General features: G+C 33.9%; 1 protein-coding gene across 15 annotated transcripts in view; it reads right to left on the bottom strand.

Moving 5' to 3' along the window:
• BBS9 (Bardet-Biedl syndrome 9) overlaps window positions 1-27,192 on the bottom strand; it is a 444,745-nt gene that overhangs the window by 299,109 nt on the left and 118,444 nt on the right. For all 15 annotated transcript variants that reach the window (XR_005983467.1, XR_005983466.1, XM_041727738.1 and 12 more), the window contains 2 exons: window positions 19,121-19,304; window positions 18,326-18,455 (listed from right to left, as the gene is read on the bottom strand). Coding sequence is in view for 13 of the 15 variants with exons in the window: in XM_041727738.1 (XP_041583672.1) it covers window positions 18,326-18,455; window positions 19,121-19,304 (314 nt within the window). In the remaining 2 variants the exon portion in view is untranslated. The remainder of the gene's footprint in view (window positions 1-18,325; window positions 18,456-19,120; window positions 19,305-27,192) is intronic.

The raw sequence follows: 27,192 nt of genomic DNA, 5'->3' as shown, positions 1-27,192 counted from the left end.
ACATATTCAGATTCTTCCACCCCTCCAAAAGTAATCACTTGTTGTAGGCTTCTGCTTTCTGGCTTTTCAGATGTTTACCATTACAACTTTAAATAATATACTTTTCATTAGGTTGAATATTGGGTAGCACTAATCTGAAAGGGAAGCAATTGTTTAATTGTTTTGGGGAAAGAAAAGATATGAGAGTTTTTTAGTTGAAACAAAAAGAGTTTCGACATCCACTTCTAGCAGTATGGTGGCCTAAATACTTGGAAGGGCCTATCATGTTCTGCTTTTCCATATCATAACACTTACCTGCTTACCCTATAATGAGTTGTTCACATGTTTGATTATGCTCTTGGGCATGTTAACTGATCTTTCTATGCTTCAGTTTCATCATCTATAAAATAGGGATGGTAATAATTGTAGTAACTGTTCTTAGAATAATTAAATAAATATGTGCATAGCACTTAAAATGGTACCTTGTGGACAGTATGTGAAATACATATTAGCTATTATTATTTGTACTCTTAGAATAATGTTACAGTGAAAGAGCACATTATTAATTAGTGTATGCTCTAAAACATCTTCATAATATACAATACATTCTATCTACAAATATTAAAATACTTTCATTGTAAAATCATTTGAAAATTAAAGATGTTTTTTGATTAATTACAAAGGAAAAAAGGCTAATAAATCTTTCTTCCTGAACTAAGCAAAGTTTTTGTCTAGCCAAAATTAATATTCAATCATGGCATTCTGTCATCTTTTACTTAATTAAAACAAAAAACCCTTTAACTTTGAATTACTACAGTTTCCCTGTGTAGTTTTTTTTGTTTTGTTTTTTGTTTTTTTTAATTCATGAGAGACAGAGAGAGAAAGGCAGAGACATAGGCAGAGAGAGAAGCAGGTTCCATGCAGGGAGCCCGATGTGGGACTCGATCCCGGGTCTCCAAGATCACACCCTGAGCCAAAGGCAGATACTCAACTGCTGAGCCACTCAGGCATCCCTCCCTGTGTAGTTTTAAACATTATACACTCCAAGTATATAGGTACCTGCTTTTTTTAAGTACATCAACAAAGCAGGTAGTAACTCTGTTTTTATCTTACACTTATTTTAAAAAGTAAACTGCAGTGCAGTGAAGAAAAGGCAGTAGATATTCTCTGTCTACAGGTAAGAAAACCACTGAATACGGATCTCCATTTTAGAATATATATGAACCCTCCTATAAGCTCAGTGGCAGATCGTGTGCATCACAGAGGTCAGACAACTGAGAATTAAAGGCCTATTTTACCAGGTAAGATACTACAAGTTTCAAGTTAAATGATGACATGATTGTTTGACTATATATTTTAAACTTTGTTTTTAGAAATTTTAATTAATATTCTGTTCTCTTGAAATGAAAAAATATATACTGTCATTCTTCTAAATCTGTTTTTTGAAGATGTAGGAAGTTAGTAAAAGTTCCTAAACTATTAAACTTGATACATCAAACAAATCAAAAGTTTTGAATTACCTGCTAACAGTTCTTCTTAGATTTAAGATCCTAATGATGCAATGATACTAGTACACAGCAGGCAATAAATGTTGCTATATTTTTTGCATTTTCTTTCAGAAAACAATTAATTCTAATTTTAAGTCATCCAACATTAGCCTACACAGCAAGATTTATACATTTACAAACACATTTTTTTTATTTTGGCAAAAACCCAGGTTTGCATGCCAAAGCAAATTCTGAAATAGAGGCCATACGCTGGTTAATAGGCTAAAGGAACTAAGTCCGTCCAAAGTTCCAAAGTTCTTAGCAGCAGCATATAAACCTAACTACCAAAAAAATCACTTTGTTTCACTTCTATATTCCGCTTCACCCACCCCCATTAGCAATTTAAAAACTGTAACGTTGTCCCATTGGGAAAAAGAGATATTAAACACACACACACACACACACACACACACACACACTGAGACACCAAAAAAACCCTCATTCTATATTTGAAACTAGAATTTTTGAAGTGAGGAGAGATTATATAAAATTACATGGGTTTCCAAGAGAGATGAAAGTAAATCACCAACCTGATACAAATGATCTCCCAGAACCAGAATCAAGAAGATCCTAACTAGTGAAAGGCAAAATACTTTCCTGCTGACAACTCTACTGAACAGCTGACTTCCCACCCCCACCCCCATATTCACTATCAAATTAATTCCCATATCCATTATGGGCTAGAGAATCAGACCCAAAACATGGACATTTTTCCATAGAGATTATATTCTTTGATATTGAGAACTTCATTTTTAAGAGAAGTTCACTGTCTCAATGACAGTATGTCTAGAGAAATTTTTCAGTGGAAATCCATGGTAATAAGAAGAACTCTACCTTTAAAACACTTAATATATAAAACAGAAAAATACAAACTCAACTAGCATTCTAAGCACTCCTTATTCTTGGCTATACAGTGTTTCTAAAAACTCTGGCAAGCAAATTAAACAGATTTACTATGGAATGTAACAAAGTCAAACAATCTGGAACTGTAATTACTATTAAACTTTTCATGAGAATGGAGGATGCTGTATTCTACATTATTACATAAAAAAATAAAATGATAATGAAAACATGAAACCAAGCAAAAGATTTCTAATTTTCATAAGGAGAGTTTTTCTGAGGGTTACAGCCCCAATGGACAAATAACAACAAAGATATGGCTTTTTAATTTATTGATGATTGGAAGTCTTTTCCATGTGAATGAAACACTTACCAAAGTAGCAATACTGCAGTTCATAAAATAAAGTACCAATCACAGACAGTATGTCAGCTATGGCTTAGCCACAGGGCCATAAGGACATTATAAGCACAATTCTTGTTCAATCAATATGAAATCCAATCAGTATAAAATCTAGAGATTACCTCATCAAAGACCTTGACCTCACACAACAGAAATATATGCATGCAAATAATAATGACCATCCAAAATAAAGCAATTCATTTTACTCCAAAAATGCTTCAATACAATTGACATAAACAAGTTGTCCAATTCATGGTTACTAAGGTATTAACAATAAAAGAAAGAAAAAAAAACAGCAAATATAATCTATTTTGTTCTTCTCTTCCCCACACTATGTTAAGTTATAAACTATTATGTTGCATTAGCAGTCCCCCAGGCCCCAAGTGAAGCTCCCATTTTCTGGATAGGGGCTTTCTCACCCTATTTACCATTCATAGCTAAAAATCCAATTATAACCTTATGCCTCTTAAACTACAATGGACTTCTTTAAATCTGATTTATCACTCTTAGTATAGAAAAGAAAATGTTCTTTTACTTTGCAAATAGAATGAAAATGCAAAACAAAACAGAGGAAAACAAAAGATGAACAAGCAAAAAATAGGGGAAGAAGATAGACTTCTCAGGATAAACTAATGGTGAAAACACTGAAATCTAAGAGTTTAAACACAGTAAAATGAGTCAAATAAACTTAATTTAATTATAATACAGTTTCTAAAAACCCCACCAAAAGAATATAAATACTACAATGATTGGGAGATAGGAAAGTTAGGAAAATGGTCATATTAATGTCAAAACCAAATTTCATAAAAGTATGCAAATTCTTTCCCTGAAATAGAATTCAGCTATAATGAGCACTGCACAAAGTAAGACCAAGCATTAACTGAGAAGGAGGATAGTGGGGTATCTAATTACTAAGACAGTAATATTTTCTGTATAAAATCAAGAGCTCAGCCACCATTCAAGAATCATATCTTTCTAAAAAGGCTGACATTTTATTCTTACATTTTTTTCAAAACAACAGAACACTACACTGCTCAATCGCTTGCTTGAACAGAACTATTTTTGAAAATTAAAAGGTATTTATATAAAAAAAAAAAAAAGGTATTTATAACTGGAAAAAAAAAACAACTTCTCCAAAAGGCTCTCTAAATTCGGTCCTATTCCAATCCAATTCCTAAACAGATTTTTCCCTGCAACTTAATAATATGATCCTAAGGCTATTCTGAAATATTCAGCTCAATATGGAGCTGAATATGGCAACAGCCTTCAATGCAATCTCTCTAATACCTAAAATCACAACGCAGGGACTGAAAAGACACAGACACAAAAAGCATTAGAAAGTGGGAGAAAAGGGGAAAGAGAGAAAGGAAAACAACCCCATAAAGTGCAAATCCAGAATCTAAAAGAAATTTAGACTAGTAACCAGGTAGATGAAGCCAAAAATTAGTTTTAGCTCATGCGACATCCCAGCTTCACTTCAGAGAGACCACCTGAACAAAGACAGGAAGATGTTTCATTCTTCTTCTCTAATCCATTCCCTTACTCAATCTGATTCAGAAACCCAGATTTTATATAAAGCAATAAAACTATGCAGATACATTTTACTAATTAATTCTGACCTATGATGGCAGTAATATATCTTAACCCTACTCATCTAAACCTTTCCCAACTTTACCACTTCCCTTCCCCCCTCTAAACTACCTACCTACATCCATACAGGGGTAACAAATTCTATAAAACAACTGGCCACATAAGGGACAGATATCAGTAGTAGCGCATTATATGGTCAGAGATAGAGTCCAAAATAAACACCACCATAAACATGTTTCAAAATAAGACATAACAACCTGGTACAAATGCATTATGGTAACTGTAGCCTGCCATATACTAACTACACTGGGTGCTCATACCGAAGGTGCAGGAGGTGAGAGGCATGAGAGGGAGAAAAATAGTGCCTCAGTAGACTAAAAAAATCTCCAATAGTACACATTAAAAAGAGCAAAACGAATGCTGTAGAAGCTCAAATCAATGATTAAGAATACAAAACTCACTCTCCAAAAAAACAGGGGGGAAAAATGACACAGAAATGAAAATTATAAAGAAGAAGATAGTATATATAAGGAACAGAAAATAAACAGCCAACCAAAAGATATTATTAGTTTCCCTGAAGAATGAAAACATTTAACAGATCTGAAAGAATAATCAAAGATGAAATATAAGGAAGTTTCCTTCAGCTGCCAAACAAATGGTTTAAACAGATTATATTCACTACCTTCCCAACTAAATCAAGAAAAACAATATTAGACAAATATATGGTGGCAAATATGATATTTACAGAGAAAATGAAAAACATTCTATAAGCAATCAGACATAAAGAACTAGTTACTTATAAAAGAACAAAAATCGAGTTGTCCATAATTCTCCCCAGCAACAATAAACATTAACTGATAAAGAAATGACTTCTAATCAAAAATGGCACAACAAAACTCAAAACTCACCAAAAGCAGCAGAAAGTATGACAATAATAACTACCACCACAACCCAAAAAAGGGCAAGTTGAACAAGTAAATAACTACAATCACAATTAACAAACTTTGAGACACATCTGTACTGCCAAACATTTTAAATTGTGGGCCACAATTAAATAGGGTGCCAAGAACTGACACATGCTCCTCAGACCTCCAGCAGAACAGAGATCAAATCCCAGGCTAACACAAAATGACCTAACGATATAAGTGGGATGCAGGACATGCAACATCAGAAAACCACAGTGGAAATAAAAGATGCATTTATCAATTGGTTCGCTTTGTAAGCAATGAAGATAAAACAAGCAGCAGCCACTACTTTTTAGCACCAAGGGCCTGTGACTGGGTGTGCGGGGGAATTCCTGTTAGACTGACCAATCTCTTAAACCCTGAAAACTGAAGGAATTGGGTCCCCAGAGCAAAGGAAAAAAAAAAAACACACACACACACACAGTGAGAAGGTGAAAAGTCTCAGTTGGTCTGAGCTCATTAGTCTCCCCCATTATTTCCCACATGATTCTTCAACAAATTTCTATCACCATTTTTAAAGTAGTAATAACTGCAGTAGTAATAACCGTAGTAATAACTGCAATAACAGAAGACCTATGTGTATAAATTTCAAATAAAGTAAAAGAGAGGAAAGAAAGAGATGAAAGAAACATAAGCAAAAGGCAGAAAATATCCACAGCAAAAACTTCCCAAGGAAACAAAAGGAGAAATCAAACAAATAGTAACCATTGTATCAATGAGTTGTCAACATATTTTTTTTTATTTAAAAAAATCAAACAAGGGGTGCCTGGATGGCTCAGTTAGTCAAGCATCTGCCTTCAGTTCAGGTCATGATCCAAGGGTCCTGGAATCAACTCCCACCTCAGGCTCCCTGCTCAGAGGAGAGACTGCTTCTCCCTCTCTCTCTGCCCCTCCCCCCACTTGTGAGCACACTTTCTTTTTAATAAGATAAGGAAAGTGTCCTGCTTACGCTTTCTTCTTCCTCTTGTCAAATTCTGTTATTGTTGGTATTGTATTATTCATTTTGTCAACATTTAAAATATTTACATGCATTTTGGTAATCACAATTTTCACAATCCTTTCATCCTATCCATATCTAAACAGACTCAAAGCTTACTGCCAATTTGTTTTTATTTTTCCTAAATTATCTTGATTCACTTCTTGGATAGTTGAATTTAATCATCCTTTTTCCTTTCTTGTTTTTTTTTTTTTTAAAAAAAAGCTCAAAAGGGGCAGCCTGGGGGGCTCAGCAGTTTAGCACTGCCTTCAGCCCAGGGCGTGATCCTAGAGTTCCGAGATCAAGTCCCACATTGGGCTCCCTGCATGGAGCTTGCTTCTCCCTCTGCCTGTGTCTGTGCCTCTCTCTCTCTGTGTCTCTCATGAATGGATAAATAAAATTAATTTTTAAAAATGTTCAAACAAAACTATAGGGATAAAAGCCACAGTAAATGCAGTAACAAGATAAAATAAAAACAAACTCAAGAGCATGATAGACAAGAGAAAAAATCACACAAATCAAAATTGAAAGAAAAAATATATACAAATAATTAATGAGGAGATGCCAGATTTGGAAGACAACATAGAGCTAGCATATTTATAACAAGGAGATTAAGAGGGTGTCTGACTTCAGTTCAGGTCATGATTTTGGGATCCTGGGATTGAGCCCTGAGTAGGGCTCCCTGCCCAGCAAGAAGTCTGCTTCTTCCTCTGCCCCTTCCCCTACTCATGCTCATGCTCTCTCTCTCAAATAAAATCTTTAAAAAATGATATTAAGAAAACAAAACTATTGGGTGCTATATGCAACTGATGAATTATTGAATTCTACATCTGAAACTAATGATGTATTGTATGCTGGTTAATTGAATTTAAATTAAAAAAAAAAGAAAAGAAAACTAAACTAGTAGAGCAGAACCAATAGTCAAAGCTATAATGGAAGAATATTTTCCTGAAAAAAAAAAAGAATATTTTCCTGAAATGAATAAAAACTTGAATCTATAAATCTCATGTTGTCCCAGAACAAACTGATACAGAATTAATCAATTGTCAATAATGCTGGCTAATTTTACAGTCCTTCAAGGATTTAAAAATAAGTTAGTTATGAGACAAAAAGTAATTCATCCAATAAGAACTTCTACAAATAAATTTAAGTCAGCCTCAGACCTTCCCACAGCAACTGTCAACACCAAATGGAATGGCCAAATTTCTGAGGGAAGCTAAGATAACCTTCAAGTATAACAGCATAAGCAACTCTTGAAAATGCAGGGGATCCCTGGGTGGCTCAGCAGTTTAGCGCCTGCCCTCAGCCCAAGGTGTGATCTTGGAGTCCCAGGATCGAGTCCCACATCAGGCTCCCTGCATGGAGCCTGCTTCTCCCTCTGCCTGTGTCTCTGCCTCTCTCTCTCTGTGTGTGTGTGTAATAAAATCTTTAAAAAAAAAAAAAAAAAGAAAGAAAAGAAAAAGAAAAAGAAAATGCAAGAAGACTTAGAGGCTTTCCTCAAGAAAGGAAAAAGGATGATTAAATTCAACTAACCAAGAAGTGAATCAAGGTAATTTAGGAAAAAAAAAAAACAAATTGGCAGTAAGCTTTGAGTCCATTTAGATATGGATAGGATAAAAGGATTGTGAAAATTGTGATTACCAAAATGCATGTAAATATTTTAAATGTTGACAAAATGAATAATACAATACCAACAATAACAGAATTTGACAAGAGAAGAAGAAAGTGTAAGCAGGCCACTTTCCTTATCTTCAATAACAGGGACTCAACGGACACTGCCAAACATTATGTAGCTTTAAAAAACTGAAAATATTGTTGTAACAAATGACCAACATAAACTTATTGCTTAAAACAAAAAGTATTGAAAATAATAACCTTTTACCCTTTTTCTATTCTTGTTTATTAGGGTCTTTTAGAAACTAAAATAAACTGCTGTGAACAAACATTTTATGTAAATAAAATTCATTTATTCCTTCCATTTCATCTACTCCTTTTGTCTGTTAGAATATAAAATAAATTTATATTTAAATACATTATTCTGGGGAACCTGGCTGGCTTAGTCAGTATAGCACAGAACTCTTGATCTCAGGGTTGTGAGTTCAAGCCCTACATTGGGCATAGAGCTTATATAAAAAATGAATAAATATTTTAAAACTTTTAAAAACTATTATTCTGCTTTGGAAATTTTATTCTGACTAAATCTGCATCTTTGTAGACAAAAATATCAGCCTCATGTTTAATAGGCACTAACAAATGTTAAATCTAGAATGGTAAGACTGAGATAACTTTAGTGGCAAAGTTAGTTTTGTTTTTTGCTTTCTTACTTGCACTTTTAAATACAGCTTGAGATTTAAATAGTGCAGTTCTAACTTTTTACAGAAAGTACAAGATTAATTTTTTCCACAAAAGTTATTTTTAAAAAAATATAGGAACAACATCAATAAAGTTTGAGGGGAATATGTGACCATACATTTTTACGATAAAATATTAACAACCCATACCATTTCTGCAAACATTAAATTAGCCTATTAAGAGATGAGGCAAATCAGTTAAGTTAAAAATTATAATTTGTGATATAAAAAGATTCACAAAAAATAAAACAAAATAAAAAGATTCACAACATTTAACAGATATCGAAAAATAACAAAAATTAGCATGGGTCTGGATAAAAAGTGAATACAAATTTTGAAACATTCTCCAAAAAAAGTATTAGAATAGTTTAACAATAATAATTTGTAACTAAAACCTTGTTACTGTAGCAAAGAACAAACAGTAACAAAGGATGTGTGGGTGTGTGCAGTGATATGTGTGAGAACAAGTTGAGTGTATACCCATGTCTGTATGTGGAGGTGGTACAGGGAGAGGGAAAACCGAAAAGGAGAAAGAAACAGTATATTAAACCCTTTGCCTACAATGGGGAGAAAGATTCATTTGATAAAAATCAAACGATTATGGCAAAAGTGAAAAGTAAACACTAAAAGAAATAAAGAAAAGAGGTATCTATGTGTACGTACCATCCAATACATGGGAGATCTAAGTACAGAAAATCCCCAACTCACATAGAGAGGGAAAGCAAAGGAAATACTATTAAAAGTACAGAATATCAGGCAGCCCAGTTGGCTCAGTGGCTCACGCCACCTTCAGCCCAGGGCATGATCCTGAAGACCCAGGATCAAGTCCCACATGGGGCTCCCTGCAGGGATCCTGCTTCTCCCTCTGCCTGTGTCTCTGCCTCTCTTTCTCTTTCTCTCTCTCTCTCTCTCTGTCTCTCATGAATAAATGAATAAAATCTTAAAAAAAAAAAGGACAGAATATCATAGCGGATGAAAAATGACCAAATATATGGATTGTAACAATTGTAAAAAGTCGAGTAAAGGGAAATGATCTTCAAAATGGGTTGAAAAATTCAAATTGTTTACAAGAGATACATCCAAAATAACATTGCAGATTAAAGAACACAGAGACAACAGCATACCATTAATAGCAAACTGTATTCAAAGCAAATAAGACAAAAAGCAAAGAAATATTAAATGAGAACATAAAAAGGTCATTTTATATTGATAAATTTTTTAAACTTAGCAAAAGAATAAAATATCATAAACATACAGTGACTATATAGAACCAAACTATATTAACCAAAATGCTTATTCAACAAAAAAATGACAGAAAAAATATAGTAATAAAAGACTAACAGTCCACTCCTGAGCTACAACAGATTAATAGGAGAAAATATCAAAAAGAATGCAGAAGTTCTAAAATCATAATTTAGGTTTGACCTTAATTCTTGGAATAACTACAAATTTTATGTGTACTATTAAGCCACAAAGGAAATCCTTAAAAAATACAACATAGCAAAAAGTGTACATTTAGGTTCACGTTCCCTTTCTACAAAGCACACAAAAAGAGAAATGACAAAAAGCACAAGTTGAACTTAAAAAAAAAAAAAAGATCACTCTGAAATATGAAAACTCTAATAAATTTGTCTTCAATAATGACCTTCCATCGATGACTTTCAATTGTTCCATATTTTAAAAAAGGTATTTCAACTGAAAGCTCTAAGATTTTAGAGCCATTCCTCCCCCTGACATGCACAAATCACAATGATTTTTATATATCTACCAAGCATATACCATGTAATCAGCTTTCTGGCTGATTATTCAGTGTGATATGCAAAAGTAGAAAGGATCTCTAACATTAAAGGAGAGTATGATTGAGTTGAGGAGTCAGAAAAATTCAACAGCAATCACCAACATAATATAAATACAGAAATTCAGAGAAAAAGGAAACCAGAGCAGAGAGGTAACGCTTATTTATGTGACTTGAGTTAGGACTCAGATAAAAGAAATTGGAAAATCCAGAGAAGAAATAGGGAAACCATTCTGGTCAAGAACACTACATTGATGAAGTTAAAGAATAAAATGGTTAAATATTGACAATTACAATAAGTTACTAAAGGTAAAGTAGATACAGCCTAGGAAGAAAAACACTGAAGTACCAGACCAAATTGTTTATCCTTAAAAAAAAAAAAACAAGCTGCAATAAGATTTTAAAGCACAACGGCTGTGGTTGCCAGCTAAAGTTTGGAAAGGTCCTCATCCCTTTGAACATCCATTCAAATAGACTCCCACTTTGAGGTATATTTCATATCTCTAGAGAGAATAACATTACCGATAAATGATGATTTTTATTTGCCATTTGAAAAACTAACCACAGCAGAGGTAAGATACTGGCCAGGCTTCCACAGCTACTTTGTATAATGAGAAGAAAACAGTAATAGCTGAGAATTTAAAGAATATCACATTCATGCTCTTCCTATTCTTAAATTATGAACTATATACTTATTTCACACTCCCATAGTCCAACCCACAAAACTTAAAATAATTAAAAGTACTCTCTCTAATCAAGAATGCTGTTTACCCTGAACAGAAAGAAGGAAACACAGATTTAAAATTGGTTTATAATAAACAAGGTAGAGAACTTGGACTGCCAAGTAAATGGGAGTGGGAGGAAATAAAGCATCTTAGTTTCTGAGCAAAATGCTGTTTTTAAGTATAATTGCATCAACTTGATCCAAATGCAGTATTTTTTATTCACTGAAAAGAAACACATTAAAATAGCAGTGATTTCCTCTACAAATAAACACATTCAGCCAAGGAAGCTTCCACCAAAATAACTTAACTCTAAAGGTAATAAAAAGCGGAAGCAAAATTATTTCACTGCTTCTAATTTCAAATTATAACTTCTAAATATAAATACACTATACCTAAATCAGTAATAATCTTTTTTTTTTTTTTTTAGTTCATGAGAGACCAGAAAGAGAGGCAGAGACACTGGCAGAGGGAGAAGCAGGTTCCCTTTGCGGGACTCAATCCCAGGACCCTAGGATCATGACCTGAGCCAAAGGCAGACATTCAACCACTGACTCACCCAAGTGCCCCCAGTAATAATCACTTTTAAAATTCTAATAAAAATTACAATGAAATTATTTCAGTCTAACATTATACTTTTATATGCTAATATACGTAAAAAAGAAAAATATTCCATGAGTAATTAAGTTATTGCTATATATTAACTGTGGAAATCATTAATAGCAATATTCACATCTAATTGTTTATAATTATGACCTTAAAGAAGCTATGAGAAGAAATAGGATGTTTCATTCACAAATACCTTAAGTTTAGAGGTGACAGACTACTTCTGAATACAAGTATCTTGATGCATACTACATGGAAATTTGTTTTCTTACCCCTAATAATTTCACTTATTTCTGGATCCTTACTTTATAAGATGCATCTGGACTGAAATCATAAATTAACCATAAAAAAAATAAAAAAATAAAAATTAAAAAATTAATTAACCATAAATATCTGCTCAGAAACTTTATCTTTAAGCTTCTCTGAGTATAGTGATTCTTGAAATACATATGTCCCATGTAAATAATATATGTGCAAAATAAGTATTTTGACTAAATTGTCTCAATAAGGTCTTTCTACCCATGACTCTCCTCTGCCCCACATACATACAAAAACCACAATGACCTTTTAGTACTTAAACCTGAGGGGCATGGGGCCATCAAGCCAAGATGGGCCGAACACCCACCAGTGTGGATCTGTCTTTTTGCACTTTGTCACTTGGGAGGCCAAAGAGAACAGCTCTTAGATAGATATATGGACTACTTCAAGAATTCCTTTCCCAGAAGAGAAATACTTGACACTGCCCTGCTGGCAAGATGTTTTTCCTGTTCTAAATCCTTCTAAGTAAATCTGGTTTAAAATGTCTGGTGTCTAAGTGTTTGGTTGAACTTAAAAAGACAATCTTGGTAGATGTGGTGGTAAAAGCCAATCCCAATTTTAAATTTTTCATCGGATACAAAATAACTATAATTTGTTAAGTGCTTAGCAATTATATGATCGTATTTTCTCATAAAACATTAAAAAGCAACTTCTTTTTAAAATATTCAATGTCTTCAAAACAGGGTTTCCATTTTTCTAATATTCAAGCTTTAGATTAATCATTAATGCAAATATGAATACCTTTCATTGAGCTTCAACAATATTACATATCCAATCTCTTAATTTGGGGAAATTAGTCAGATACTACAAGTGCCATTGAAGAATTCTACATATGGTTTTTAAATTTCAATAAAATGATCTAAATAAGCAGAACTGACTAGATCTAGGGAATCTATAAAGCTTTATAGGAAGTCGTGTTTCTAGAGGCATCTGACTAGCTCAGCCAATGGAGCATGTGACTCCTGGTCTGAGGATTGTGAGTTCAAGCCCCATGTTGTATGCTGCAATTACTTAAAAATAAATTCTCTTTAAAAAAAAAGAAAGAAAGAAAATTGTGTTTTTACATTTTAACTGGGATTTTCAATTCCTAAACATAATCTGAGATGCTAAAGGTTTGCAGGATCTTGCCTTCTATACTGACGACCTAGAAAAAATACTAGGTATGACTCATTTCTCTTATTTTTGATAAATTTTATAAATGTAAGGTATGGATTTTATCTTCAATTTAAATCCAAATTATCCTTATGTAAAATCTAAACTGTTTTAAATACATAATCATTAGCAATTCTGCACTACATGATATAAAGTTTAACAAGTTTTGATGTGTAATATTCTCAGTCTAACGAGTGATCTCTAAACGGGACCCATCAAATGCTTGAAGAAATCCTTTCCTATTTTAAAGAAAATAATCTGGGATCCCTGGGTGGCGCAGCGGTTTAGCGCCTGCCTTTGGCCCAGGGCGCGATCCTGGAGACCCGGGATCGAATCCCACGTCGGGCTCCCGGTGCATGGAGCCTGCTTCTCCCTCTGCCTATGTCTCTGCCTCTCTTTCTCTCTCTCTCTCTCTCTCTCTCTCACTGTGTGCCTATCATAAATAAATAAATAAATAAATAAATAAATAAATAAATAAATAAATAAATAATTTTAAAAAATAAAGAAAATAATCTATCAGGTAAGCCATTTTCTTTAAATCTTTTGTTTTATTTTTAAATCTTTCATTGACAAAGGATATCTTACTAGAAATAGTAAATGAAAATGACTAAGGGGATTAGGAGTGCACTTGTCATGATGAGCACTGGGTGATGTATGGAATTATTGAATCAATACACTATACACCTGGGGATCCCTGGGTGGCTCGGCGGTTTAGCGCCTGCCTTTGGCCCAGGGCATGATCCCAGAGTCCCAGGATCGAATCCCGCGTTGGGCTCCCTGCATGGAGCCTGCTTCTCCCTCTGCCTGTCTCTCTGCCTCTCTCTCTCTGTCTATCATGAATAAATAGATAAAATATTTTTTAAAAAACACATAACCTAAAACAATATAAACTTATGTTAACTTCTAAGAATACAATAAGATAAAAAAAAGATGATTGATAAGCACAAGTTAACGTTTATTTAAATGTCCTTTTCCAATAAAAACTTAATAAATTTGTCTTCAATAATGACCTTCCATCGATGACTTTCAATTGTTCCATATTTTAAAAAAGGTATTTCAACTGAAAGCTCTAAGATTTTAGAGCCATTCCTCCCCCTGACATGCACAAATCACAATGATTTTTATATATCTACCAAGCATATACCATGTAATCAGCTTTCTGGCTGATTATTCAGTGTGATATGCAAAAGTAGAAAGGATCTCTAACATTAAAGGAGAGTATGATTGAGTTGAGGAGTCAGAAAAATTCAACAGCAATCACCAACATAATATAAATACAGAAATTCAGAGAAAAAGGAAACCAGAGCAGAGAGGTAACGCTTATTTATGTGACTTGAGTTAGGACTCAGATAAAAGAAATTGGAAAATCCAGAGAAGAAATAGGGAAACCATTCTGGTCAAGAACACTACATTGATGAAGTTAAAGAATAAAATGGTTAAATATTGACAATTACAATAAGTTACTAAAGGTAAAGTAGATACAGCCTAGGAAGAAAAACACTGAAGTACCAGACCAAATTGTTTATCCTTAAAAAAAAAAAACAAGCTGCAATAAGATTTTAAAGCACAACGGCTGTGGTTGCCAGCTAAAGTTTGGAAAGGTCCTCATCCCTTTGAACATCCATTCAAATAGACTCCCACTTTGAGGTATATTTCATATCTCTAGAGAGAATAACATTACCGATAAATGATGATTTTTATTTGCCATTTGAAAAACTAACCACAGCAGAGGTAAGATACTGGCCAGGCTTCCACAGCTACTTTGTATAATGAGAAGAAAACAGTAATAGCTGAGAATTTAAAGAATATCACATTCATGCTCTTCCTATTCTTAAATTATGAACTATATACTTATTTCACACTCCCATAGTCCAACCCACAAAACTTAAAATAATTAAAAGTACTCTCTCTAATCAAGAATGCTGTTTACCCTGAACAGAAAGAAGGAAACACAGATTTAAAATTGGTTTATAATAAACAAGGTAGAGAACTTGGACTGCCAAGTAAATGGGAGTGGGAGGAAATAAAGCATCTTAGTTTCTGAGCAAAATGCTGTTTTTAAGTATAATTGCATCAACTTGATCCAAATGCAGTATTTTTTATTCACTGAAAAGAAACACATTAAAATAGCAGTGATTTCCTCTACAAATAAACACATTCAGCCAAGGAAGCTTCCACCAAAATAACTTAACTCTAAAGGTAATAAAAAGCGGAAGCAAAATTATTTCACTGCTTCTAATTTCAAATTATAACTTCTAAATATAAATACACTATACCTAAATCAGTAATAATCTTTTTTTTTTTTTTTTTAGTTCATGAGAGACCAGAAAGAGAGGCAGAGACACTGGCAGAGGGAGAAGCAGGTTCCCTTTGCGGGACTCAATCCCAGGACCCTAGGATCATGACCTGAGCCAAAGGCAGACATTCAACCACTGACTCACCCAAGTGCCCCCAGTAATAATCACTTTTAAAATTCTAATAAAAATTACAATGAAATTATTTCAGTCTAACATTATACTTTTATATGCTAATATACGTAAAAAAGAAAAATATTCCATGAGTAATTAAGTTATTGCTATATATTAACTGTGGAAATCATTAATAGCAATATTCACATCTAATTGTTTATAATTATGACCTTAAAGAAGCTATGAGAAGAAATAGGATGTTTCATTCACAAATACCTTAAGTTTAGAGGTGACAGACTACTTCTGAATACAAGTATCTTGATGCATACTACATGGAAATTTGTTTTCTTACCCCTAATAATTTCACTTATTTCTGGATCCTTACTTTATAAGATGCATCTGGACTGAAATCATAAATTAACCATAAAAAAAATAAAAAAATAAAAATTAAAAAATTAATTAACCATAAATATCTGCTCAGAAACTTTATCTTTAAGCTTCTCTGAGTATAGTGATTCTTGAAATACATATGTCCCATGTAAATAATATATGTGCAAAATAAGTATTTTGACTAAATTGTCTCAATAAGGTCTTTCTACCCATGACTCTCCTCTGCCCCACATACATACAAAAACCACAATGACCTTTTAGTACTTAAACCTGAGGGGCATGGGGCCATCAAGCCAAGATGGGCCGAACACCCACCAGTGTGGATCTGTCTTTTTGCACTTTGTCACTTGGGAGGCCAAAGAGAACAGCTCTTAGATAGATATATGGACTACTTCAAGAATTCCTTTCCCAGAAGAGAAATACTTGACACTGCCCTGCTGGCAAGATGTTTTTCCTGTTCTAAATCCTTCTAAGTAAATCTGGTTTAAAATGTCTGGTGTCTAAGTGTTTGGTTGAACTTAAAAAGACAATCTTGGTAGATGTGGTGGTAAAAGCCAATCCCAATTTTAAATTTTTCATCGGATACAAAATAACTATAATTTGTTAAGTGCTTAGCAATTATATGATCGTATTTTCTCATAAAACATTAAAAAGCAACTTCTTTTTAAAATATTCAATGTCTTCAAAACAGGGTTTCCATTTTTCTAATATTCAAGCTTTAGATTAATCATTAATGCAAATATGAATACCTTTCATTGAGCTTCAACAATATTACATATCCAATCTCTTAATTTGGGGAAATTAGTCAGATACTACAAGTGCCATTGAAGAATTCTACATATGGTTTTTAAATTTCAATAAAATGATCTAAATAAGCAGAACTGACTAGATCTAGGGAATCTATAAAGCTTTATAGGAAGTCGTGTTTCTAGAGGCATCTGACTAGCTCAGCCAATGGAGCATGTGACTCCTGGTCTGAGGATTGTGAGTTCAAGCCCCATGTTGTATGCTGCAATTACTTAAAAATAAATTCTCTTTAAAAAAAAAGAAAGAAAGAAAATTGTGTTTTTACATTTTAACTGGGATTTTCAATTCCTAAACATAATCTGAGATGCTAAAGGTTTGCAGGATCTTGCCTTCTATACTGACGACCTAGAAAAAATACTAGGTATGACTCATTTCTCTTATTTTTGATAAATTTTATAAATGTAAGGTATGGATTTTATCTTCAATTTAAATCCAAATTATCCTTATGTAAAATCTAAACTGTTTTAAATACATAATCATTAGCAATTCTGCACTACATGATATAAAGTTTAACAAGTTTTGATGTGTAATATTCTCAGTCTAACGAGTGATCTCTAAACGGGACCCATCAAATGCTTGAAGAAATCCTTTCCTATTTTAAAGAAAATAATCTGGGATCCCTGGGTGGCGCAGCGGTTTAGCGCCTGCCTTTGGCCCAGGGCGCGATCCTGGAGACCCGGGATCGAATCCCACGTCGGGCTCCCGGTGCATGGAGCCTGCTTCTCCCTCTGCCTATGTCTCTGCCTCTCTTTCTCTCTCTCTCTCTCTCTCTCTCTCACTGTGTGCCTATCATAAATAAATAAATAAATAAATAAATAAATAAATAAATAAATAAATAAATAATTTTAAAAAATAAAGAAAATAATCTATCAGGTAAGCCATTTTCTTTAAATCTTTTGTTTTTATTTTTAAATCTTTCATTGACAAAGGATATCTTACTAGAAATAGTAAATGAAAATGACTAAGGGGATTAGGAGTGCACTTGTCATGATGAGCACTGGGTGATGTATGGAATTATTGAATCAATACACTATACACCTGGGGATCCCTGGGTGGCTCGGCGGTTTAGCGCCTGCCTTTGGCCCAGGGCATGATCCCAGAGTCCCAGGATCGAATCCCGCGTTGGGCTCCCTGCATGGAGCCTGCTTCTCCCTCTGCCTGTCTCTCTGCCTCTCTCTCTCTGTCTATCATGAATAAATAGATAAAATATTTTTTAAAAGTACACTATACACCTAAAACTAATATAACACTGTATGTTAACTATCTAAGAATTAAAATAAGATAAAAATGATTGATGAAGCCTAAGTAAGGTTTTTTTTAATGTCCTTTTCCAATAAAAGTTATATTTTAAATTACTTCCATTGTTGACATTCATACTACAATGTCACTTGTCATTCCTAGTAAAATCACTTGCAAATGTTTCATAAAACTTCTACAGAATTCCTAGACTAAGATCCTAAAAAAAGTTAAATCACTTACTGTAAACAGCCCACTCTTACTGCTACAGGAATGTGGGGAAGCTGAGTGGCCCACTTCAGTGTCACATCCTGATAAATATGCAACATGTTATTATGGTTTCCAATCAAAGTATTCATTGTTCCTTCAGAAACTGTATGTTGAATATAGAAAAGAGAGTAAGAATAAAACAGTTATTTGCAACATTACATTATATCATTTTTAGGGGATTTATGATACAAATTAATTCTAATGTCTTGATATAAAAGCATAAAGTAATAAAATATTTAAGTAATAAAATAGTATTTTTCAACTTCAAGTACCAATACAAAAATTTTTTTAAATAATTTTACAGACTTGGGAAATAAGTAGATAGTAGCCAACATTTTTGCATTTTATCTAGAAATCATTAACTTCATTAATATTTAACACAATTAGCTAATGATTTTTACTGGGCACTTGAGATGGAGAAGTCATTCTATTAGACATTACTATGCTCCATTCTATTTATAGAAGAATCTGGTGTTTCTTTTGCAAACATCTTGAATTGCCACATTTTAGAAAGCATAAATGTATGTATACCTGAGGCCAATTCTCCAAAACATTCTTCTGTGCAAAGTAAAATGACTGACAAAACCAAATGTGGGCTTTATATCAAACTTCTATTCAAACTTTAAAAGTTAAAATTTCCATTACATGCTCCATATAAAACTATTTTCCTAGATGTTTAAAATATATGTGTGTGAATTTGGCTTTTCCTAATGTATATAACATAGCCTTGACATATGGAAAAGATAAAAGAAAAATCCTTCTACACACCTGAGCAATAAGGGAGAAAACAACTTGGGCTACAATCAAGTTTCTTCATGAATCGAATCTGTCCATTATCCTTAAGGCAAAAAAAGTTTCTTTCACCAAGAACAAAAACAGAAGATGCTGACTGATTGAAAGAGACAATACATATATCAAGGGCTTGCTCTCCAATATTTAGAGTCCAATCCACCTACAAAGGAAAACCTACAATCAATTTAGTTGCTAAAAACAAAGTATTTCAGTCACTTTCATATCAATACAATTAAGAAATTGCTTTACAACAAAACAGACATAAAGGCCGGTTAGTATTCATTCTCTTTTTTTGTGTGTGTGATGACCATATTTCTGTTATTTTCTACACTCTAGTAGGTTTTGTCCCATCTTTTACCAGATGATATAAACTCTTCAGTGGTTCAAAAATACTCATAAATTTGGGGAATGAGTCAGGAAAAAAGAATACCCATATAAATTTAACCAAGGAGATATGACTTGTCCAATAAAAACTATAAAACATCAATAAAGAAATTGAAAAACACTAAGAAATGGAAAGATATGCCATGTACATTAATTAGAAGAATTACTATAATTAAAATGACCATACTACCCAAAGCAATCTACAGATTCAAATCCCTATCAGAATTCCAATGGGATTTCTCAAAGAATATTTTAAAAATCCTAAAATTCACATAGAACCACAACAGACTCCAAATAGTCAAAGCAATCTTGAGCAAAAAGAACAAAGCTGGAGGCATAAAGCTACATGTTTTTTTTTAAAGATTTTATTTACTTATTTGAGAGACAAAGAGATATCACAAGAGAGAGCACGAACAAGGATGAGAGGGAGAAGCAAGCTCCCTGCAAGCAGGGAGCCCAACACGGGCTCGATCCCAGGACCCTGAGATCATAATATGAGCCAAAGGCAGATGCTTAACTGACTGAGCCACCCAGGTGCCCCGAATTACATGATTTTTAAAATACACTACAAAGCTATATTTGGCAAAAACAGTATAGTGCTGGCATTAAACAAACAAACAAGCAAACATCTAGACTAATAAAACAGAAAAGAGCCCAGAAATAAATGCATTTATAGTCAACTGATCTTCAACAAAGGTATCAATAACATACAATAGACAGTCTCTTTAGTAAACGGTGATGGGAAAACTTGACATCCACATGCAGAGGAATGAAACTGGACCCCTGTCTCACACCATATCAAAAAATCAACTCAAAATGGATTAAAGACTTAAGCATAAGACGTGAATATGTAAAATTATTAGGAAAAAACATAAGGAAAAGCTTTTTTGTCATTGGTTTGGGCGATGATTTTTTGGATATGACCTCAATACCACAGGCAACAAAAGTAAAAATAGACAAAAGGGACTGCACCAAACTAAAAAAACTCCTGGACAGCAAAGGAAACAATTAACAGAGTAAAGAGACAACCTATGGAATGGGAGAAATTATTTGCAAACCATCTATCTAATAAGGGGTTAATACTCAAAAATACATAAGGAACTAGACAACTCAATAGCAAGAAAACAAATATTTAAATATAAGCAAAAGACTTGAACAATATTTCTCAAAAGAAGATAACAAATGGCCAAGTATATGAAAAAAATGCTCAACATCACTAAATAATTAGAGAATGCGAATTAAAACCACAATAAGATATCATTTAACACTTGTTACAATGGCTATTATTAAAGAGACAAGAGATGGGGATCCCTGGGTGGCGCAGCGGTTTGGCGCCTGCCTTTGGCCCAGGGCGCGATCCTGGAGACCCGGGATCGGATCCCACGTCGGGCTCCCAGTGCATGGAGCCTGCTTCTCCCTCTGCCTGTGTCTCTGGCTCTGTCTCTGCCTGTGTCTCTGGCTCTGTCTCTCCTTCTATCTCTCAAAAATAAATAAATAAAATCTTTAAAAAAAAAAAAAAAGACAAGAGATAACAAGTGTTGGGACGCCTGGGTGGCTCAGCAGGTGAGTGTCTGCCTTCAGCTCAGGGCGTGATCCTGGGGTCTGGGGATGGAGTCCCACATCGGGCTCCCTGCAAGAAGCCTGCTTCACCCTCTGCCTATGTCACTGCCTTCTCAATCTCTCTCTCTCTCTCTCTCTTATGAATAAATAAATAAAATCGTTAAAAAAAAAAAGAAGAGATAACAAATGTTGGCAAGGATGTAGAGAAAGGGAAGTCTTGTGCACTGTTGGTGTGAATGCAAATTGATACAGACACTATAGAAAATAGTAGGAGAGTTTCTCAAAAAATTAAAAATAGAATGACCATATGACCCAGCAATCCTACTCTGGGCATATATTCAAAGGAAATGAAAACAAGGTATCAAAGAGAAATCGACATTCCTATTTTCACTGCAGCATTATTTGCAACAGCCAAGATATGGAATCAACCAAAATGTCCACTGATGGATAAATTAATAAAGAAACTGTGTAAGATATGATATATAATGTATATACTATATAATGTGTATAAAACAATGGAATGTTACTCAGCCTTTAAAAAGATGGAAATCCTGCCATTTGTGACAACACAGGTGAACTTGGAGGGCATTACACTAAGTTAAATAAGCCAGGCACAGAAAAACAAGTACTGTATGATCTCACTTAAACATGGAATCTAAAAAAGGTAAACTTATATAAGCAGAGTGGAATGGTGGTTGCCAAAGTCTGGAGGAAGAGGGAAATGAGAAGATGCTGGCCAAAGGGCACAAAATTTCAGTAACACAGAATGAATAAATTAATGTTCAGTCTGGTGACCAGTTATAATACTGTACTGTATCATACATATACTTGAAATTTGTTAAGATAGATCTTAAATGCTCTTACCATAAATAAGATAACTATGTGAGGTGACAGATGTGTTTATCAGCTTAATTATGGTAATCATTTCACAATGTATATATACATATATATCAAAAGATGTAGTTTACCATAAATTTTTACAACTTTTATTTGTTAATTATATTTCAATAAACTTGCAGGGGAAAAAAAAGAGAATTTGATGAGAGAATACCTATGCAAAGTGAGCTGCCTATACAAAGATCCTATGAAAGAAAAGGAGGGACCATGGCTTGTTTAAAAAAAAAAATACACACACAAAAAAAAAAAATACACATAAAAAAGTTATCTGCTTCACTGAAAAATCTCCATAAGAAAAATTTCCAGGGATCCCTGGGTGGCTCAGTGGTTTAGCGCCTGCCTTTGGCCCAGGGCATGATCCTGGAGTCCCGGGATCGAGTCCCACATCGGGCTCCCTGCATGAAGTCTGCTTCTCCCTCTGCCTGTGTCTTTGCCTCTCTTTGTGTGTCTCATGAATAAATAAATAAATCTTTAAAAAAAAAAAGAAAAGAAACATTTCCTTATTGTGTTTACTTTGCAAATAAAATGTAATAATCAGTAAAACCTAACCAATATTGTAACTATAATGTTTTAATATAAAGAAAATTTTAAAATATATCAATATGTATGTACAGAGCAGTCATCAAGATGTCCCAGTAACATAGACAATATCCTCTACACGTCAAGAGCTACTCCAGGGTAACTCCATATCTCTGGAATATGGTGAGTGTTTAAAAAATGCTTCTTAAAATAATGAAGAACTGAATGTAATAAACATGCTTTTCAGAATTCAGCCCCCAATTAATATTTTTAAATTAAAAAAAAAACAGAAAAGAGTAAAGACATTAGTTGACATATACTGACATATACTGTACATGGCAACCACAGTAAGATAGTTACATAAAAGCATCTGGACAAAGAGGAAATAACACTGCCCTCAAAATTAGGCTATAATCAACAAATAATGGATCAAAGAAGAGATATGAAAACTCACATTAAAGATACAGACAAATTTCTGCCCACCAAGATACGACTTAGATATTTATCTACCTACTTCAGGCATTAAAATATCTTAAGAAGGTATGAAATCCAAATGGGGCTGGACAAAAGGACAAATATTACTGGTGTATATATAAAAACAACCTGAGGGAGGGAGACAGAACAGTGATTATACGTGAATGTATCAGATTATCTTAATCTGAATCAGGATTCAACACCAAGAAATTACTCAATTATCATTAAGTTCAAGTGTAGCTTAACTATATGAAAAAATTCCACTGTACACAAAACATAAATGTCAGTCCTGTGAGTCACATTTCTCGTTACATTTTAATAGGCTAGCATTCTAGCATTAAATATCACTTTTAGGGCACCTGGGTAGTTCATTTGGTTGAGTTTCCGACTCTTGATTTCAGCCCAAATCATGATCTCAGGATCGTGAGATCGAGCCCCCCATTAGGGTCCATGCTGGGAGTGGAGTCTACTTAAGATCTTCTCTCTCCCTCTCTTTCTGCCCCTCACCCCTCCTCTCTCTCTCTCTCTCTCTCTCTTTCTCTCTCTCCTTAAAAAGAAAAAGAAAAAAAAAAGAAAACATATCATTGTCTATAACTTGGGCTGATTATGTCCTAATTCTGAGAGATGAGGTTTCATTCAGAATGGATAGGCAAATCAAGTTTCTGAGGCTGCAGGCTGAGATCCAGCCAGTAAATATTTTTAATTCACTAGGGACAGAGTGCCACTCTCTGTGACCTCTCCTTAGGGAAATATACCACATTCTAAATTAACAAGTCTCAAAAAACACAGAAGCTTATTAAGAATAATACTTTTAAAATTCTCCCACTTCCAGCCAAGATAGAGTAATAGGAAAAAGACTTTACCATCCCACCTGAAACAATATAATATGGACAAAATATATGAAACAACAGTTTACAAGGCACTGAGTATCAGAAAACAAAGGACAGCAATGCCTTGAAAACAAAACAAATAAGGTGAAGTGGTATGACTGCTCCATCCGTGAGAGAGTTTTCAGGCCATGGCACAGGAAGGAGGAACCCAAGCAAAGGCCCAGCAACTCCCTGAATTGAGGAAATGAACGCTGGGAGTTCAGAGAAAACAAAGCAAGACAGCATGCCAAAAGGGAAGGAGTGACACAGGGACAGAACTTTGACATCTGTAAGGAATCCCCTCAAATATTCATCTGAGTACTTATCAGCACATTCATGTAAGGAAACTAGCCAAAGCCAGCAAAAGAACCACCCAAAAGGATTAGAGTTAACAGTGCCCAGCATTCATATCACCTGGAATACTGCCTGTGCCTGCCAGCAAGATTGGAACACCTCATAATTCAAAGGGAACTGAGAAAGCACTCAGAAGGGTCTTGTCCCAGGAGTGGGGAATAAGCAGCCTCAGGATGAGTGCCACTCAGGTCCCAGGTAACAACCCAAAAGGATCAAACTGTTCAAGTATAAAAAAAAAAAACTGTTCAAGTATCCAGGTCTAAGCTCAAAAACAGTTATAGGAATACAAAAATATCTGCCACCCAGAAATAAAAGGACTATATCTAGCATCTAATAAAAAAATAACCAAACGTGTAAAGAAATAAGAAAATATGATTCACCAGGAAGATAGATAAATCAACTGAAACTGACTCAAAACTGATACAAGTGTTAGAATTAGAAAACAAGGACATTAAAAAAACTACTGCAATTGTATCCTATATCTTCAAAAAGTTAAGTAGAGACATGGAAGATATAACAAAAAAAGAAGCTAAATTGCACTTCTAAAGATGAAAACCATGAGAATTAACACCAGATAACAGACAAAATAGAAAAAAGGATTAGTAATCTTGAAAACACAGAAATTATCCAAAACAAAATAGAAAAAAAATCTTAATGAAAATAAAATCTGTGAGTTGTGGGAAAACTTCAAGTTGCCTAATGTATGTATAACTGGAGTCCCCAGAGAAAAGGAGAAAGACGAAGGAATTAAAAAAGGCTAAAGAATTAAGAGTCAAAATTTTTCTAATTTTCATGAAAACTATAAATACACAGATGCAAGAAGCTCAACAAACCTTAAGCATAAAACAAAGGCACATCATAGTCTAACTGCTTTAAAACAGTGGTAAGAGAAAAGCAGAACAGCAACCAGAGAAAAAAGATATTATGAAGAAACAAAGATAAGAATGCAGGCAGATTTCTCATGAGAAAGAATGGAAGCACAAAGAGAGTGGAGCAAACTCTTAAAATACCAGAGGAGAAAATCTGTCAAACTAAAAATCTTATACCCAAAAAATATATTTTCAAACTCAAAGGCAAAAAATACTTTTTGAGACATAGAAAAACTGAAAGAATTCATCACCAGTGGACCCACACTGCAAGAAATGTGAAAGCAAGTCCTTCAGGAGGGAGAAAAATGACACCATATGAAAATATGGCCAACACAAATTAATGAAGAGTACCAGAAATGGTAAATATATGGGTAAACTATGCTATTTTTCTTATCATTTCAATCACATTAAAAGATACCATTTTTTAAAAAGTAGTAACAATGTAATATGGAGTGTATATAAAAGTGTAACAAATGACAATAGCACAAAGGCTGAGAAACAGAAGTATGGTTCTTTCATGATATAGTATATCACTGAGAGTAGATCATAAGTTAAATACTGCAAACTCTAAAGCACCTCCTAAAATAACAAAGAGTTATGGCTAATAAATCAACAAAAATAAAGTGGAACCATGCAAAATACTCAATAACTACAAAAGAAAGCTTTCAGAAAAACAGGAAAATGAAACAAAGAACAGATGGGTCAAACAGAAAACAAATGGCCAAGTGACAAACTGAAACCTATCCATGTCAATAATCACATGAAATGTAAATGGTCTAAAAAACAAATTAGAAGACAGAGCGTATCATATTAAACAAAAAAGCAAGACCCAACTATGGGCTGCTTACAAGAAATGCATTTTCACTACAAAGACATAAATCGGATAAAAGTAAAAATATGGAAACAGATATATCAGAATAACACTAATCAAAAGAATAATGTTACCAGAGCAAAAAGATAAAGAGGGTAATTTGATAATGAAAAGAGGATATGTTCATCATGAGAGATAACATCTCAATGTTTATATATCTACTAAAAGAATTTCAAAATACATGAAGAAAAAATTTGACAAAATTTCAAGGAGAAATAGACAATACACAATTACAGTTAGATTTCAATATCCCTCCCTGAATAAAAGACAGAAATCAGTAAAAAAAACAAAACAAAAAATAAACGAATACGGATATAGAAGATTTGAACAACACTATCATCCAATGTAACGGACATATATAGAACACCCAAGAACAGCTTAAAAAAAAAAAAAGGACATTTTTTTCAGTGCTCAGTGAAGATTTACCATGATAGACCATATTCTAGGCTATAAAACAAATCTCAATGAATCTGAAAGAATTCAAAGTCATGCAAAGTATCTCTCTGACCACAAATGAATTAAATTAGAAATCAACAAATAGTTAAGAGGTCGCTGGGAGCAACATAGCCAGCTTTTAACTGCCTTCCCACAGCTACCTTATTAAAAGCATTTCACTAGATAAATTTTGTTTCTCTGCAATAGGCTTAATGTTCCATGGCATCATAGTCCTGCCAAGTGACTGTGGTGTAATAAAAGGAAGTTCTAATGCTATTTCTTACTCTATTTATTAATTAAAGGAGAATGGGAAAATTACTCAACTGTAATTGCCTTCAGAATACATCCTCAGAGTAAGGCACAGAGTAGCATCAATAAACATGTACAATTAATGAGTAAAGCGTATTCCAGACTAAATAAAAAATATATACAGGGACGCCTGGGTGGCTCAGCAGTTGAGCATCTGCCTTCGGCTCAGGGCATGATCTCAGATCTGGGGAATCAAGTCCCGCATTAGGCTCCCTACAAGAAGCCCACTTCTCCCTCTGCCTATGTCTCTGCTTCTCTCTCTCTGTGTCTCTCGTGAATAAATAAATAAAATCTTAAAAAATAAATAAATAAGATCATATATATATGTACAAAAGCCTTAAATCAAGAACAGCTATGGGATATTTGGAACAATAAGAAGCCCAATGTGGCTGGAGTACAGAATATAAGGGACAAATGGAAGAAAACCACTATTGAGGAGGAGGTCAAGGACAATTTGACTACCATTATCAATGTCATCATCATCCAGACATTTTGCTAAGTGCTTTG

Source organism: Vulpes lagopus, chromosome 13, assembly GCF_018345385.1.
Source record: "Vulpes lagopus strain Blue_001 chromosome 13, ASM1834538v1, whole genome shotgun sequence".
Classification (NCBI taxonomy): Eukaryota; Metazoa; Chordata; class Mammalia; order Carnivora; family Canidae; genus Vulpes; species Vulpes lagopus.
This window is presented reverse-complemented; position numbering and strand designations above follow the sequence as displayed.